Source organism: Elephas maximus, chromosome 23 (assembly GCF_024166365.1).
Source record: "Elephas maximus indicus isolate mEleMax1 chromosome 23, mEleMax1 primary haplotype, whole genome shotgun sequence".
Taxonomy (NCBI): domain Eukaryota; kingdom Metazoa; phylum Chordata; class Mammalia; order Proboscidea; family Elephantidae; genus Elephas; species Elephas maximus.
Genome location: NC_064841.1, coordinates 54,576,207 through 54,595,102, shown reverse-complemented (window position 1 = coordinate 54,595,102; position 18,896 = coordinate 54,576,207). Strand labels below are relative to the sequence as shown.

The 18,896-nt window shown below is 38.1% G+C and overlaps 1 protein-coding gene across 2 annotated transcripts in view; it reads right to left on the bottom strand.

The window, feature by feature from the left end:
- Positions 1-18,896, bottom strand: part of SGCG (sarcoglycan gamma) — a 288,542-nt gene that overhangs the window by 93,093 nt on the left and 176,553 nt on the right. For both annotated transcript variants that reach the window (XR_007515049.1, XM_049867160.1), the window contains exon 4: positions 18,222-18,309. Coding sequence is in view for 1 of the 2 variants with exons in the window: in XM_049867160.1 (XP_049723117.1) it covers positions 18,222-18,309 (88 nt within the window). In the remaining variant the exon portion in view is untranslated. The remainder of the gene's footprint in view (positions 1-18,221; positions 18,310-18,896) is intronic.

Below are 18,896 nucleotides of genomic sequence, written 5' to 3'. Positions count from 1 at the left end.
TTTTTGTGAATTCCCTAAACTTCTGTTTATGTGGAAATGTCCTAATTTTGCCTTCATATTTGTGAGATGGTTTTGCTGGATATATGATTCTTGGCTGGCAATTTTTTTCCTTCAATGCATCATATAATTCATCCCATTGCCTTCTTGCCTGCATGGTTTCTGCTGAGTAGTCCGAATTTATTCTTATTGACTCTCCTTTGTAGGTGACTTTTTGTTTATCCCTAGCTGCTCTTAAAATTCTCTCTTTATCTTTGGTTTTGGCAAGTTTGATTATAATATGTCTTGGTGACTTTCTTTTAAGATCTACCTTACATGCAGTTCAATGATCATCTTGGATAGATATCTTCTCGTCTTTCACAATATCAGAGAAGTTTTCTGCCAACATATCTTCAACAATTCTCTCTGTATTTTCTGTTTTCCCTCCCTGTTCTGGTACTCCAATCACTCGGAGGTCATTTCTTTTGATAGAGTTCCATATGATTCTTAGGGCTTCTTCATTTTTAAAAATTATTCTATCTGATTTTTCTTCAAATATATTGGTGCCAAGTGCTTTATCTTTATTCTCACCAATTCTGCCTTCCACTTGCTCAATTCTGCTCCTCGACTTTCTATTGAGTTTTCTAATTCTGTAGTTTTATTGTTAATCTTCTGAATTTCTGATTGCTTTCTCCCTAAGAATTCTTGCAGCTTATTCAATTTTTCATTATGTTCTTGAATAATCTTTCCAATTTTCAACTGTTTTCTATGTGTTTTCCTTGGTTTGTTCTGTGTATTGCCTGATCTCCTTCCTGATCTCATTCCTGATGTCTTGTAGAGTTCTGTATATTAATCTTTTGTATTCTGCATCCAGTAATTCCAGGATAGCACCTTCATCCAGAAGATCCCTTGATTCTTTGTTTTGAGAGCTTGTTGAAGCAATCATGGTCTGCTTCTTTATGTGATTTGATATTGACTGTTGTCTCTGAGCCATCTATAAGTTATTGTATTAGTTTATCTTATGTTTGCTTACTGTATCTTACCTTCTTGCTCTGTTTTGTTTTGATATATCCAAATAGGCTGCTTGAGTGAGCTAGCTTGATTATTTTCTCCTCTGAAGCTCTAATGTCCTGGCACCAGATGGCTAGAGCTGTTTTCCGGTATATCAGCCTAGAAGTCCATTCAGTTTTCTCATGTGGATTCAGCTCAGGTGTCCAGGTAGTTGGTCATCAAGTGTGTGGTACAAGCTCTTTCCTACAGTCTTAGAGGGGCAGGGGTGATTGGTGTAGGTACTGGTATCTGGTTGTAGCAGGGGGTTATGCTCTGAACAAGTCAGGGGGCTGACAACCATCCCCTGAGTGTCTGTGAGGAAAGCGTGTCCCTGTTCCCTAGAGTGCACAGGTGGGTGGGTTCTGAAGACAGACCATGGGCACCCAATGCCTTTGGTTGTAAGGACTGGGAGGTACCAGTTATCCTGGGGCCCCTGTCACTGGTAGCTGTGTGACCTGAGTGAAGCCACCAGTCCTTAGGCCCCTGATGTGGGTAGGTGAGGACTCTGTTAAATAGGCAAAGTGGTGTCAAACATCAAGCACCCACCTCTCCACTGCACAGCTGAAACAGTTGCAGTCTGCCAACAAGGGCCTATTCTCCTGAAATAGGCCCAAACAAGTCCATGCAGGAGGGGAAGGTATTCAAACTCCACAGACCATTTATGCCTGGACAGGAGCCACTGCTGTCCTGAGCTCCCCAGGTTAGTGGAGCTGGCAGGCTATCTTTTCCCCAATTGTGAATTTATTCCTTCTCCAAGGCTTGGAGAATGGCTCAGAGTGTGCAGCAGGACCTATCTCAGGACCAGGGAAATTGACAACCACTGAAGCTGGCTTGGGGGCTGGGGTGCAGTAAAATATACTGAAGTACCTAGCTTTTGCAGAGAGCACCATTCTTCTCTTGTTCTGGAGGTATGAGTAGGCCATGAGGCTGGTTGTTTCTCCCTGAGGAAATCACGGCCGAATGCCAGCACCAGTCCACCGCAACCTGAGGGTTTCTGGTGATTCAGATCTGGCAACTCCTCTCCGTTTCTGAACAATCTCTTCCTCCCCCTGCAGCTCAGTCCATTTTCTAACTTTGCCTTTGATGTTCAGGACTCCTAGCTTGTCATAAATATACTCGTTTCACTTGTTTTTTCAGGTCTTTGTTGTAAGAGGGTTCACCAGAAGCGCCTGACTACTCTGCCATCTTGGCCCGGCCTTTCCATAGGGTTTTCTTGAGTGTAATTTTTATCAAAGCGGATTGCCAGGCTTTTCTTCCATGGTGCCATTAGTTGGGTTTGAACTGAGAGCCTTTATGTTAGTAGTTGATCATGAGCTGTTTGTACTCCCCAAGGACCTCCAAGGAACTACAGAAACGCCTTAATTATTTATATTGGCTTTATATTCTTACCTAGAAAAGAATATTCTTTTTTTCTACTGGAAAACAGATCACATCTTATAATTTTCATGTATGTATTCCTGTGTCCCTTACAGTACTCATTAAAGTTGATGGGCACCTAGTAAAAATTAAATAAAAGCCTTTTAATTAATGCATTGATTGGTTTTGGATGTTACTGCATAAGCATTTTATGTGATTACACTAATTTGTATTGAGATACAATCCAGGAAGCCTAACTCTATGTTCTGATAGTTGTATACATTTTTCTTCCTCTGAGCTTTCACTCAGACAAAGATTCAGGGTCCCTGTTTACCTCTTCTGGCTTTTATGCCTTAAATGCTTGTTATATATATTCTGGTTTGCATTTAAGGATGAGTATAATTTTTTCTAATCATAAAATTGAGAAAAAACCTAAATAATTTATCCAGTACAGTTAACTGTTTTGCTCATTGGAAGTTTATGCAGAGTCTTGTTGTTGGTGCCGTCAAGTTGATCTTGACTCATAGCAACCCCATTTGACAAAACAGAACTGCCCCATAGGGTTTTCTAGGCTGTAATCTTTACAGAAGCAGACCACCAGGTTTTTCTCCTGTGGAGTCACTGTCTGGGTTTGAACCAGCAACCTTTAGTTATTAGCAGAGCACTTAATCATTGCACCACTGGGACTCCTTACAATGAATCTAAAAGACTTTATAAAGTTGTCAGCGTTAAACTAATATTGACTAACTTTTTGTATCTATTATATCATATCCAATGAGGAAATATTCAATACATGAGTTTAGTTGCATAATATTTATGAGCTGCAAAGCTATATAAATTTTTCCTTAAATCAAAGAAAATGCAGGAAGATGAGTCCATTCTATTCAAACAAATGCATTCCATGCCTTTTTCCATCCAAAAATCTGTACTGCAAATTGAGGATACAAAAACCTGTGAGATGTAGCTCATGACTTAGTCCACTAAGGAGAAAAACAGATACACCTAGTTCCAGGACAATTTGATAAGCGATGCAAATGGGTGTTCTTGGGTGGCATGAATGGTTAAGCACTAGGCTGCTAACCAAAAGGTTGGAGGTTCGAGTCCACCCAGAGGCACCTTGGAAGAAAGCACTGGTGATCTACTTCTAAAAAATCAGCCAGTGTTGGAGCATAGCTCTATGCTGAGACACATGGAGCCTCCATGAGTTGAAGTCGACTAGAGAGCAACTGGTTTGTGTTTGTGTGTGCATGTGTGGTACAAACACAGACAGGGCTTGATGAGAAATCACACAAGAAACTCATAGTTCATTCCTGGGGGTTAGGACTGTCAGCCTGGAGAAGATAATGTCTGAGCTGACCCTTGAAGCAGCAATTCATATTTCCCTGGTGAGGAGAGAAAAGGCATTCCAGATTGAAGGAATTACTTGATAAAAGACACTAGAGGTGCATTCTTTATTTTATTTAAAAAGTATAGACATTTAATGTTTAATTTATATTCAATATCTTTTCAATTTCAGAGGAAATTGTACTGTTCTTTAGGTGCAAACACGCCATAACCATAGGAACAATCACCTCTTAAAATTACTGAGTTTGTTATTAATTTCTTTGCTTTTATTAATATTCCATTCGTTTTCATTAAACTAGTTGGACATTGATTAGAGTTGAGCAAGTAAAGCAGCTTCTACAGCAAAGATCTTCAAGAAGTAAAATTCAAATTCTATCTTGGTGATAAGAAAAGAGATACCTGGTAAAATGTAAGTTTTAATGAAAGTCTTTGATGCACATAAAGAGGCAAAGAATGATTTTATCATCTGATTAAGTTTGTGAAACTGGATTAAGTGTTTTTCTAGTGAAAATAGCATGAAATTCTTCCTTATGTACAATATGCCTCATTAATAAACAGTTTTTCTCATTACATATTTAATTTGAAATACCATCTTTTTCTTTAAATAAAGTCATAAAGTCCTTTAAAGAAAGAAAGAAAGATTCTGCTGCTGCAAATATGGTATTGTAGAGAAAAGTACTGAATTATAATCACAAAACTGTGTTTAAGCCTTTGCTCTACTACTTTTTGGGTGTAATTTTGTACTATTTAGTCCATAAGCCTGGCATTACTTAGCTTTACCTATAGCCTGATGCTATTCTCTAGGCCAATCTATTATGCCCATGACTCATAAATTCACGGACCTATGGAACCTCAGAAGAAAGGCCCAGAAATCTACCTCCAAGAAATCGGCCACAAAAAATCCTATGGAGCACAGTTCTACTCTGACACACATGGGGCTGCCATGAGTCAGAGTCAACTTGATGGCCACTGGGTTTTTCTGGTGTAAGACAAGCAAGGACTCCAATGCTTATTCACAGCAATTGCCTTGCATGAATCTCCTTTTCTTTGTTTCTAACCTACTGCAGTTTCTGGTACTGCAGCTCTGTCTTAGCTTGACTACTAAATCTTGGCTTTGCTTCTCATTCATGATCCTCTCCTTGACTTCCTATGCTGTCACTGGTATCTAGTTGCCCTGGCCAAAGTCCATCAGGGCCATGGCTTAGACCTGTACTCTGATATTTTCAACTCTGGAACATTTTCACCTTGGATGGACCATCTTATCTCATCCTATTTTTTGGAACCCTATCCCAAGTTTAGGCTGATGTCTTAGCCTAAACAATCATTCATTCATTCATTCAGCACATATTTATTGAATGCCTCCATATGCCCAACACTACACTAAGCACTGGGATACAATTGAGGATCAAATAGTCAGAGACAGTAGCCTCAAGGAATGACAGACTAATAAATCAATTCAGCTTCTGGAGGTAAAACTTTATCAGTAGATGAAGAGTCTTCCTGGTGGAAATGATGTTAAGTGGAAATCTGAAGAAAGAATTGTAACCATATAGGTAAAACCAAACCAAACTCGTTGCTGTTGAGTTGATTCCAACTCATAGCAATATAGGTAAAGATGGAAGGAAAGAGTTCCAGGCAGACGTGACACCAAAGAAAAGGTCTAGAGAGAACTCATGGTATGTTTGATATTCAAAAGAAGCATGGTTTTCTTTTTGAGCATTTGGTCTTTCCTAAAGAGCCCTGGTGGCTCAGTGGTTAAAGCGCCATCTGCGAACTGAAAGGTCAGTGGTTGGAACCCACCAGCCACTTCGCAGGAGAAAGATATGGAACTCTGCTTCTGTAAAGAGTTACAGCCTTGGAAAACCTATGGGGCAGTTCTACTCTGTCCTATAGTGTTGCTACAAATCAGAATCCACTCAATGGATTGGGGTGGGGTCTTTCCTAATGACATGTCCAAAGTAAGCAAGATAAAGTCTCGCTACCCTTGCTTCTAAGGAGCATTATGACTTTACTTCATCCAAAACTGATTTGTTGGTTCTTATGTCAGTCCATAAGAAGTACACCCAGAATGCTCCTTGGAAGCAAGGATGGGGAGACTGCATCTCACATACTTTGGACATGTTGTCAGGAGGGATCAGTTCCTGGACAAGGACATCATACTCGGTAGAGGGTCAGCAAAAAAGAGGAAGAGCCTTGACAAGATGGATTGACACAGTGGCTGCAACAATGGGCTCAAGCATAGCAACCATTGTGAGGATGGCACAGGACAGTGCAGTGCTTTGTTCTGTTGTGCCTAGGGTTGCTATGAGTCAGAACTGACTCGATGGCACCTAACAACAACATGGCAGTCAATATTCAATTTCTTTTTTGCAAATATCACAGCTCAAATAGAGTCAACTCTTCTTCAATTTTCCTTTTTTTATTGTCCAGCTTTTGCATATATATGACGTGATGTAAAAGACCATGGCTTGGGTCAGGCGCACCTTAGTTGTCAAAGTTACATCTTTGCTTTTTAACACTTTAAAGAGGTCCTTTGAAGTAGATTTTCCTATTGCAATAAGTCATTTGATTTCTCGACTGATGCTTCCTTGGGCATTGATTGTGAATTCAAGTAGAATGAAATCCTTGACAACTTCAATTTCTTCACCATTTTTCATGATGTGTTTATTGGACCAGTTGTGAGGTTTTTTTGTTTTCTTTATGCTAAAGTGTAATCCACACTGAAGGCTGTAGTCTTTGAACTTCATCAGAAAGTGCTTCAAGGTGTACTCACCTTTGGCAAGCAAGGTTGTTTCATCTGTATACTTCAGGTTGTTAAGTTTCCCTCCAAACCTGATGCCATGTTCTTCTTCATAGTCCCGTTTCTTGGATTATTTGTTCAGCATACATATTGAATAAAGTGAAAAGATACAACCCTGTTGTACACCTTTTCTAATTTTAGTTCACACAATATCCTCTTGTTCTGTTTGAACGACTACCTCTTGGTCTATGTACAGGTTCCACATAAGCACAATTATGTGGTCCGAAAGTCCCATTCTTTGTAATGTTATCCATAATATGTTATGATCTATGCAGTCAAATGTCTTTGGGTAGTTAATAAAACACAGGTAAATATCTTTCTTGTATTCTCTGCTTTTGGTCAAGGTTCATCTGACATCAGCAATGATATCCCTTAATCTATGTTTTTTCCTAAATCTGGCATGAACTTCTGGCATTTCCCTGTCAATGTATGGCTGTAGCCAATTTGGAATTATGTTCAGCAAAATTTGGCTAGTATGTGATATAAATAATGTTATTTGATAATTTATGCATTCTCTTTGATTGCTTTTCTTAGGAATAGGCACAAGTATGGACCTCCTCCAGTTGGTTAACCAGGTAGCTCTCTTTCAAATTTTTTGGCATAGGCAAGTAAGTGCTTTCAGCCTTGCGTCTGTTTGTCAAAGCACCTCAATTGGTATTCTGTCAATTCTTGTAGCCTTGTTCTTTTTTTTTTTTTTTCATAATTTTTATTGTACTTTAAGTGAAAGTTTACAAACCCAATCAGTCTCTCACACAAAAACCCATATACACCTTGCTACACACTCCCAGTTACTCTCCTCCTAATGAGACAGTCTGCTCTCTCCCTCCACTCTCTCTTTTCATATCCATTTCGCCACCCTCTCATCTCCACTCCAGGCAGGAGATGCCAACAAAGTCTCAAGTGTCCACCTGATCCAAGAAGCTCACTCCTCACCAGCATCCCTCTCCAACCCATTGTCCCGTCCAATCCATGTCTGAAGAGTTGGCTTCGGGAATGGTTCCTGTCCTGGGGCAACAGAAGGTCTGGGGGCCGTGACCACCGGGGTCCTTCTAGTCTCAGTCAGACCATTAAGTCTGGTCTTATGAGAATTTGGGGTCTGCATCCCACTGCTCTCCTGCTCCCTCAGGGGTTCTCTGTTGTGTTTCCTGTCAGGGCAGACATCAGTTGTAGCCAGGCACCATCTAGTTCTTCTGGTCTCAAGCTGATGTAGTCTCTGGTTCGTGTGGCCCTTTCTGTCTCTTGGGCTTGTAATCGCCTTGTATCCTTGGTATTCTTCAGTCTCCTTTGACCCAGGTGGGTTGAGACCAATTCATGCATCTTAGATGGCTGCTTGCTAGCATTTAAGACCCCAGAAGCCACTCTTCAAAGTGGGATGCAGAATGTTTTCTTAATAGATTTTATTATGCCAATTGACTTAGAAATCCCCTGAAACCATGGTCCCCAGACCCCTGCTCCTGCTATGCTGGCCTTCGAAGCATTCAGTTTATTTAGGAAACTTCCTTGCTTTTGGTTTAGTCCAATTGTGCTGACCTCCCCTGTATTGTGTGCTGTCTTTCCCTTCCCCTAAAGTAGTTCTTATCTACTATTTAATTAGTGAATACCCCTCTCACACCCTCCCTCCCTCCCCCCCTTATATAACCACCAAAGAATATTTTCTTCTCAGTTTAAACTGTTTCTCAAGTTCTTATAATAGTGTTCTTATACAATATTTGTCCTTTTGCAATTGACTAATTTCACTCAGCATAATGCCTTCCAGGTTCCTCCATGTTATGAAATGTGTCACACATTCCTCACTTATTGATACATAGTATTCCATTGTGTGAATATACCATAATTTATTTATCCTTTCGTCTGTTGATGGGCACCTTGGTTGTTTCCATCTTTTTGCTATTGTAAACAGTGCTGCAATAAACATGGGTGTGCATATATCTGTTCGTGTAAAGGCTCTTATTTCTCTAGGGTATATTCCAAGGAGTGGGATTGCTGGATTGTATGGTAGTTCTATTTCTAGCTTTTTAAGGAAGTGCCAAATCAATTTCCAAAGTGGTCATACCATTTGACATTCCCCCCAGCAGTGTATAAGAGTTCCAATCTCTCCGCAGCCTCTCCAACATTTATTATTTTGTGTTTTTTGGATTAATGCAAGCCTTGTTGGAATGAGATGAAATCTCATTGTAGTTTTGATCTGCATTTCTCTAATGGCTAATGATAGTGAACATTTCCTCATATATCTGTTAGCTACCTGAATGTATTCTTTAGTGAAGTGTCTATTCATATCTTTTGCCCATTTTTGCAGTAGAGTTTTTCCAGTATCAGTAGATTTTAGAGATCAGGCGCTGATCAGAAATGTCATAGCTAAAGACATTTTCCCAATCTGTAGGTAGTCTTTTTATTCTTTTGGTGAAGTCTTTGGATGAGCATAAGTGTTTGATTTTTAGGAGCTCCCAGTTATCTAGTTTTTCTTCTACATTCGTTATAATGTTTTGTATGCTCTTTATGCCATGTAGTAACGTTGTCCCTATTTTTTCTTCCATGATCTTTACCTTTTTAGATTTTATATTTAGGTTTTTGATCCATTTTGAGTTAGTTTTTGTGCGTGGAGTGAAGTATGAGTCTTCTTTCATTTTTTTGCAGATGGATATCCAGTTATGCCAGCACCATTTGTTAAAAAGACTGTCTTTTCCCCATTTAACTGTTTGGGGCCTTTGTCAAATATCAGCTGCTCGTATGTGGGTGGATTTATGTCTCCATTCTCAATTCTGTTCCATTGGCCCATGTATCTGTTGTTGTACCAGTACCAGGCTGTTTTGACTACTGTGGTGGTATAACAGGTTCTAAAATCAGGTAGAGTAAGGCCTTCCACTTTGTTCTTCTTTTTCAGTAATGCCTTATTTATCTGGGGCCTCTTTCCCTTCCATATGAAAGTGGTGATTTGTTTCTCCATCTCATTAAAGAATGTTGTTGGGATTTGGATTGCAATTGCATTAAATGTATAGATCACTTTTGGTAGAATAGACATTTTTATAATGTTAAGTCTTCCTATCCATGAGCAAGGTATGTTCTTCCACTTATGGAATTCTCTTTTGGTTTCTTGCAGAAGTCTACTGTAGTTTTCTTTGTATAAGTCTTTTACATCTCTGGTAAGATTTATTCCTAAGTATTTTATCTTCTTGGGGGCTACTGTAAATGGCATTGATTTGGTGATTTCCACTTTGATGTTCTTTTTATTGCTGTAGAGGAATCCAACTGATTTTTGTATGTTTATCTTGTATCTTGATACTCTGCCGAACTCTTCTATTAGTTTTAGTAGTTTTCTGGAGGATTCCTTAGGGTTTTCTGTGTATAAATAAGATCATGTCGTCTGCAAATAGATATACCTTTACTTCTTCCTTGCCAAACTGGATGCCCTTTATTTCTTTATCTAGCCTAATTGCTCTGGCTAGGACTTCCAGCACCATGTTGAATAAGAGTGGTGATAAAGGGCATCCTTGTCTGGTTCCCGATCTCAGTGGGAATGCTTTCAGGTTCTCTCCATTTATGGTGATGTTGGCTGTTGGCTTTGTATAAATGCCCTTTATTATGTTGAGGAATTTTCCTTATATTCCTATTTTGCTGAGAGTTTTTATCATGAATGAGTGCTGAACTTTGTCAAATGCCTTTTCTGCATCAATTGGTAAGATCATGTGGTTCTTTTCTTTTATTTATATGATGGATTACATTAACTGTTTTTCTCATGTTGAACCATCCCTGCATACCTGGTATGAATCCCACTTGGTCACGGTGAATTATTTTTTTGATATGCTGTTGAATTCTATTGGCTAGAATTTTGTTGAGGATTTTTGCATCTACATTCCTGAGGGATATAGGTCTATAGTTTTCTTTTCTTGTGGTGTCTTTACCTGGTTTTGGTATCAGGGATATGGTGGCTTCAGAGAATAAGTTTAGTAGTATTCTGTCCTTTTCTATGCTCTGAAATACCTTTAGTAGTAGTAGTGTTAACTCTTCTCTGAAAGTTTGGTAGAACTCTGCAGTGAAGCCATCCGGACCAGGGCTTTTTTTTGTTGGGAGTTTTTTGATTACCTTTTCAATCTCTTCTTTTGTTATGGGTCTATTTAGTTGTTCTACCTCTGTTTGTGTTAGTTTAGGTAGGTAGTGTGTTTCTAGGAATTCATCCATTTCTTCTAGGTTTTCAAATTTGTTTGAGTCTAGTTTTTCATAGTAATCTGATATTTCTTTTAATTTCAGTTGGGTCTGTTGTAATATCGCCCCTCTCATTTCTTATTCGGGTTATTTGCTTCCTTTCCTGTTTTTCTTTTGTCAGTTTGGCCAGTGGTTTATCAATTTTGTTGATTTTTTCAAAAAACCAGCGTTTGTTCTTGTTAATTCTTTCAATGGTTTTTCTGTTTTCTATTTCATTTAGTTCAGCTCTAATTTTTACTATTTGTTTTCTTCTGGTGCCTGTGGGTTTCTTTTGTTGTTCTCTTTCTATTTGTTCACGTTGTAGGGATAATTCTTTGCTTTTGGCCCTTTCTTCTTTTTGGATGTGTGCATTTATTGATATAAATTGGCCTCTGAGCACCGCTTTTGCTGTGTCCCAAAGGTTCTGATAGGAAGTGTTTTCGTTCTCATTGGATTCTATGAATTTCTTTATCCCATCCTTAATGTCTTCTATAATCCAGTCTTTCTGAGCAGGGTATTGTTCAGTTTCCAAGTGTTTGATTTCTTTTCCTTGCTTTTCCTGTTATTATTTCCACTTTTATGGCCTTATGGTCAGAGAAGATGATTTGTAATATTTCAATGTTTTGGATTCTGCTAAGGCTTGCTTTATGACCTAATATGTGGTCTATTCTAGAGAATGTTCCATGTGCACTAGAAAAGAACTTACACTTGGCTGCTATTGGGCGGAGTGTTCTGTAAATGTCTACGAGGTCAAGTTGGTTGATTGTGGCATTTAGATCTTCCACATCTTTATTGAGCTTCTTTCTGGATGACCTGTCCTTCACTCAAAGTGGTGTGTTAACGTCTCCTACTATTTTTCTGGTGCTGCCTGTCTCACTTTTCAATGCTGATAGTTTGTTTTATGTATCTTGCAGCCCTGTCATTTGGTGCATACCTATTTAATATGGTTATATCTTCTTGGTGTATTTTCTCTTTAATCATCATATAGTGTTCCTCCTTATCCTTTATGATGGATTTAACTTCAAAGTCTATTTTGTCAGAAATTAATATTGCCACTCCTGCTCTTTTTTGATTGTTGTTTGCTTGATATATTTTTTTCCATCCTTCGACTTTTAGTTTGTTTGTGCCTGTAAGTCTAAGGTGTGTCTCTTGTAGGCAGCATACAGACAGATCCTGTTTTTTTATCCATTCTGCCACTCTCTTTCTCTTTATTGGTGCATTTAGTCCATTTACATTCACAGTAATTATGGATAGGTATGAATTTTTTTTTAATGAATTTAGTGCTATCATTTTGATGTCTTTTTTTGTGTGTTGACAGCTTCTTTTTCCCACTTGATTTTATATGCTGAGTCTTCTTTATATATTGTCCTTTCCTCATATTTGTTGTTGATTTTGTTTCTGCTGAGTCTGTATTTTTTCCTTGTGTCTTATTTTGATAAGTAGGATAGTTTGTCTCCTTTGTGGTTACCTTATTATTTACCCCTCTTTTGCTAAATTTAAAACTAACTTTTATTTCTTTGTATCGCCGTATCTTCCTCTCCATATGGAAGGTGTAGGATTACAGTTCTTAATCGCTCTTTATTATTTTAATGTTGTCTTCTTTTACTAAATAAGATCATTGTTACTCTGTTTTGGGCTTTTTTTTTTTATATAATCTTCCTTTGTTTTTTTTTTTATTTCCCTGTCTGGGTTGACTTCTGGTTGCTCTGCCCAGTGTTCTGGTCTTGGGTTGATACCTGATATTATTGATTTTCTAACCAAAGAACTCCCTTTAGTATTTCCTGTAGTTTTGGTTTGGTTTTTACAAATTCCGTAAACTTGTGTTTATCTGGAAATGTCTTAATTTCACCTTCATATTTAAGAGACAGTTTTGATGGATATATGATTCTTGGAAGGCAATTTTTTTCCTTCAATTTTTTAAATATGTCATCCCATTTCCTTCTTGCCTGCATGGTTTCTGCCAAGTAGTCCGAGCTTATTCTTATTGGCTCTCCTTCGTAGGTGACTTTTCTTTTATCCCTTGCTGCTCTTATACTTCTCTTTATCTTTGGTTTTGGCAAGTTTGATTATAATATGTCTTGGTGACTTTCTTTTAAGATCTACCTTATGTGGAGTTCAATGAGCATCTTGGATAGATATCTTCTCATCTTTCACAATATCAGGGAAGTTTTCTGCCAACAAATCTTCAACAATTTTCTTTGTATTTTCTGTTATCCCTCCCTGTTCTGGTACTCCAATCACTCGTAGGTTATTTCTCTTGATGGATCCCCACATGATTCTTAAGGTTTCTTCATTTTTTAAAATTCTTTTATCTGATTTTTCTTCAAATATTTTAGTGCCACGTTATTTATCTTTGAGTTCAGAAATTCTAGCTTCTACTTGCTCAATTCTGCTCCACTGACTTTCTACTGAGTTGTCTATTCTGTTATTTTATTGTTAATCTTCTGAATTTCTGATTGCTGTCTATGGATTTTTCTAGATTATTAAACTTTTCATTATGTTCCTGAATAATGTTTCTGAGTTGTTCAATTGCTTTATCCATGTGTTCCTTGGCTTGTTCTGCATATTGCCTCATTTCCTTCCTGATGTCTTGAAGGGTTCTGTATATTAAACTTTCATATTATGCATCTGGTAATTCCAGGAATGCACTTTCATCTAGAAGATCCCTGGATTCTCTGTTTTGAGAGCCTGTTGAGGTGATCATGGTCTGTTTCTTTATGTGACTTGATATTGACTGTTGTCTCTGAGCCATCTATAAGTTATTGTATTAGTTTATGCTTGCTTACTGTGTCATAGGTGCTTGCTTTGTTTTGTTTTGGTATACACCTATGGGTTGCTTGAGTGAGCTAGCTTGATTATTTTCACCTTTGGCACTCTGGTGTCTTGTCCCCAGCTGGCTAGAGCTGTTTGTTATCAGGTCTATCAGTCTAGGAGTCCATTCAGTTTTCGTATATGAATTCAGCTCAGGTTTCCAGGTAGCTGATCATCCAGTGTGTGGTACAGGTTCTGTCCTACAGTGTTAGAGGGGCAGGGGTGATTGGCGTATATACCGGTATTCGATTGCAGCAGGGCATCACACTCTAAACAAGGCAGGGGGCTAAGAACTGACCCCCAAGTATCTCTGAGGAAAACACGTCTCTGTTCCCTAGAGCGTGCTGGTGGTTGGGTTTTGCAGAAGGACCATGGGCACCCAACATTTTTGGTTGTAAGGACTGGGAGGTACCAGTTATCTTTGGACCTGTGTCTCGGGTGGTTGGGTGACCTGAGTGGAGCTACCAGTCCTTAGGTCCCTGATGTGGGTAGGTGAGGACCTTGTTTAACAGGCAAAGCAGTGTCAAACATCAAACACCCACCTTTCCACCGCATAGCTGAAATGGTTGGAGTTTGCCAACAAGGGCCTATTCTCTTGAAATAGGCCCACACAGGTCCATGCAGAAGGGAAAGGTGCTCAAGGTCTACGGACGGTTTATGCCTGGACAGGAGCTGCTTCTGTCCTGAGCTCCCCTGGTTAATGGAGCTAGCAAATTATCTTTTCCTCTCAATTGCAAATTTTTTCCTTGCCCAAGGCTGGAAGGATGGCTGTAGGTGCTCAACAGGGTCTATCTCAGGCCCAGAGATTCAGCCGCTGAGGCCGGGTTGGGAGTGGCGGTGGCGCAGTAAAATACACACAAGTACTTAGCTTTTGTGAAAGCGCTGTTCTCCTCAGTTTCTGCAGGTGTGAGTGGGCTGTGTGGCTGGCTGTTTCCCTCTGAGGAAACTGCGACCAAATGCTAGGACCAGCCTGCCACCGCCTCCACTCTGGGAATGGTGCCTAAGGGCTCCCAGCAATTCAGGTCCGGTAACTCCTCTCTACCTCTAAATGGTCTCTTCCTCGCCCTGCCCCTCAGTTCATTGTCTAAGCTTGCCTTTGATGCTCGGGGCTCCCAACTTGTCCCATATATACTTGTTTCACTTTTTTTTTCAGGTCTTTGTTGTAAAGAGGGCTCGCCAGAAGCGTCTGTCTATTCTACCATATTGGCTCCACCTCTAGCCTTGTTTTTTGACAGTCCCTTTAGTGCAGCTTGAAATTCTTCCTTCACTGTCAGTGGCTCTTGATGATATGCTACCTGCTGAAATGGTTGAATGTCAACAGATTCTTTTTGGTTCAGTGACTCAGTGTATTCCTTCCATCTTAGTTTGATATTTCCTGCTTCATTCAAGTTTTTGCCGATAGATTTTTCAGTATTGCAGCTTGGGGCTTGAATTTTCTCTTCAGGTCTTTCAGCTTGAGAAATGCTGATTGTGTTCTTTCCTTTTGGTTTTCTAACTCCATGTAGTTGTGTGAAATAAAATTACAAGTTTTGCTTATGAGAACAGAGTTCTCTTAAACCCATGACACTGGAGGTCATCTCATTAAATGTTAGAAATCTATATGCTATATAACCATAAACATATCATTTTAAATCCTATAGTTATGCCTTACATTATAATTAATCTTTGGAAGAAGCTTGTCTTGTATAATTGTATCTAGATGATCAGGATCACTAAAACGCAACTTATTTTTTCAGGAAACAATTGAAGAGTAATGAACATGTCCTGTTTTCTACGCTCCAGAGGTCTTGTAATCGTGGCTTACTGACCTTGTGATTATCTTAGGAAGGTTTCTATTTTTCTATATTTTATTGTGTTTGAGCACATACTGCTCTCTTACATGATTTGTATTTCTGAAATAAGCGTCATCCAATCAAAATTTTTTGTTCAAAGTTCCTGATAAAAGTGTATATAAAAAATCTTAATTAATCAGAGCACTAGTATACTTAATAATAATGTGCTGCCTAACTTTAAATTTGTCTATTAAACCTACCAAACAAACTGTTCATGGCGCTCTGAGTTGTTTATTTTTGACAATTGTAATATTTACCTTGTTTTCTCCAGCTGCCCTTTGAAATCTTCTGTTTGTCCCTTTTACTTCATCATTTCTTCTTTTCCCTTCCGCTACTCTGTGCTTAAGAGCAATTTTCAGAGCCTCTTCTGCCATTCATTTTAATCTTTTCTTTCCATCCTGTCTTTTTAATGACTTTTTACTTTCTTCATATATGATGTCCTTGATGTCATCCCACAACCCTTCTGATTTTCAGTAATTAGTGTTCAGTGAATCAAATCTGTTCTTGAAATGGTCTCTAAACTTGGATAAGATGTGTTCAAGTCTGTACTTTGGCACCCTTGAACATGTTTTGATTTTCTTCAGCTTTCACTTGAAGTTGCATACGAGCAATTTATGATCTGTTCTGCAGTCAGCCCCTGGCTTTGTCTTGACTGATAATATTAAGCTCCACAATCATCTCTTTCCACAGATGTAGTTGACTTGATTCCTGTATAATCCACGCAGTAAGGCCCATGTGTGTAGTCAGCATATGAGTTATTGAAAAAAAAAAAAGTATCTCTGGTGAATAAATCTTAGGTCTTGCAGAATTCTATCATGCAATCTTGGGCACTGTTCCTATCACCAAGGCCATATTTTCCAACAACTGATTCTTTTTTCTTTCCAACTTTTGCATTCCAATCATCACTAATTATCAATGCATCTTGATTGCACATTTGATCAATTTCAGATTGCAGCATTTCATAAAAACCTTCAATTTCTTCAATTATGGCACGTAGTGGTTGATGCATATATTTTAATAGTAGTGGTATTTAACTGGTTTTACTTGTAGGTGCATGGATATTAACTTTTCACTGACAGCATTGTACTTTAGGAAAGATCTTGAAAAATTTTTGACCATTAATCCAACACTGTTTCTCTTTAATTTGTTGTTCCCATCATAGGAGACTATAAGTTTTTCAAATTCAAAGTGGCCAATACCAAACCATTTCAGCTGGCTAATAACTAGGATAGCAATCTTCAAGTGTTTCATTTCATTTTTGTTGGCTTCTAATTTTCCTTGATTTATATTTTATATTCCAACTCCTAAAGGATATAATTTTCAGAAGTAGATTTCCAGGCTCTCTCTCTTAGTCTATCTTCATCTGGAAGTTCCACTGAAACCTATGAATGACCCTGCCAGTATTTGAAATACCAGTGGCATAGCCTCCAGCATCATAGCAACATGCAAGCTGCCACACTACAACAAACCGACAGATGAGTGGTGGTGACAACACATAGACATTTGATAAATGTTTGTTAAATGAATGGCAAAAAATGGACAAAAACTCAAACATTTAAAATGTATACTAAAAATTTTTTATGAAAGTATGGTAAAAGATAAATCAAATACTGTATAATTCATCAAGAAAATATGATTTGATTTAGACAAGTTTGAGGGATCTGTCTGCTGGATACACCAAGGTTCATCTCTAAATTCAATTAGAATTTGATTGGACTTATTGATCAAATAAAACTTCTAAGCAAAAGAGAAATGCAGCTAGATTTTTGCAGTAAGTTATAAAGATTAACATAGAATATAAAATATGGAATATCTTGTGTTAGTATAATAAAAAGGAATTATCAGTTAATTTAGGGCTGTAGTTGCTGTAGTTTCTAACGTAACATTGTTCTGTTTTTTTTTAAAAGCATCCATTAAAAAATACAGACACTAAAAGTTACCCATTATGTTAGCAGTGCAACTCTCATCTATTCTCCCTTGAACAGAAGGGACATCCAATTTCCTGGATTTAGAAAATCTATAGAGTGTTGTCTGTGTAGAGAATATATGCAGATTCATTTTTATCAGCTATTTTGCTATTTTGTTTATTTCCTCTCTATTCTCTCTGTATTTCTCACTGTACAAGAAATGCTTATGGCATTTCAGCTTCTTCTGGACACCCATTAGATTCCATGTGGCCTCACTCCTGTGTGGCCTTAGCTGATTGAAGGGGGTGTCTATACTGGACCCAAGAGCAACTCATTGAAAACATAAGTAGAGCTAATTAGAGTACTTGGTTGGGAATTTAGAATTTGCAAAATTGAAGACTAGAGTTATTGGTGTTGCGAATTCCAACCAACAGATGAAGAACAGTGAGGTCAAGTAGATCATGTAGGATCAAGACAGGTGCAACCATAATATGCATGTGTAAGTGAACAGAGGGAAAGATAAACTACAAAGGAGAGTGGACTATGTGGGAAGAGAGGACGAGAGAGAGAGAGAAGAGGAGAGAATGAAAGCGAATGTACCCTTTTTGCTCCCAGCCCCTGGTATTTGCTTTCTTGAGACTAACAACACTTCAGTCTCCCTTTCCTTTAGCCTTTGTGAGATTCTTCTGCACCTTTGCAATAAAAGCTTTGTTTCTTGTGCTAACTTGAACGGTACTGTATCTCTTAGAGCCGAAAGAACTTTTCTTGAAATACTCCAGACTGTCCCCTGTGGTGATAACTATTCTCTGAGGTCAACACAGCATGCTATTTAGAAAATTCATACTTTGACTGTTCATAAACAACTCTGACTTATTTGGGAGAAAGACAAAATGTATTCATTAAGCACAGCTATTTTTTATTCATGGAACATGCATGTGTAAATCACCTCGATTCAGTGTGACTCACCCACTTTTAATCTGCCCGTGACCTCTCCTTCGGAGTTGCGGGCATTCACAGTCACATTTTGAGTTGATTGGAGAAGCAGAGAGGAGTCCTAAAGCAAAAGAACTGATAAAGTTAGCAAAATACATACTACTTAAAATGAGTTTATCTTTATATTTGTACATAAATTTAGAGTTTTTATAAACTAATTCTCCATAGTTGCAGAACCTGTGATCCTATATATTTGTGGCTAAAACTATAAAATCTCCTGGATAATACTATGTTAAGAGAGTAAACATATTAATAAGCTCCCCCCATAAAATATAATAATCCCGTGGTTTGTAGTTCTTGTGCACATTGGTTACAATGCGTCAAGTCAGTTCTCAGGGTGAAAATTACATACAATTTAGTTTTTCTTTTTTTAAATTATTTACTTCATTGTTGTTGTTGAGAATATACATAGAAAAACACTCCAATTCAACAGTTTCCACATGTACAATTCAGTGACATTGATTACATTCTCTGAGTTTTGAAACCATTCTTACCCTCCTTTTCTGGTTGTTTAATACATTTAAGTATTAATGCATTTTGTCTTCCAAAAAATTAAAAGTTCAATTTTGTTATTTATGTCCTGGGTATGACATATTTTAAGATAATTTTTTTTAATTTCTTCTACAAGAAATACCACATTATTTATTT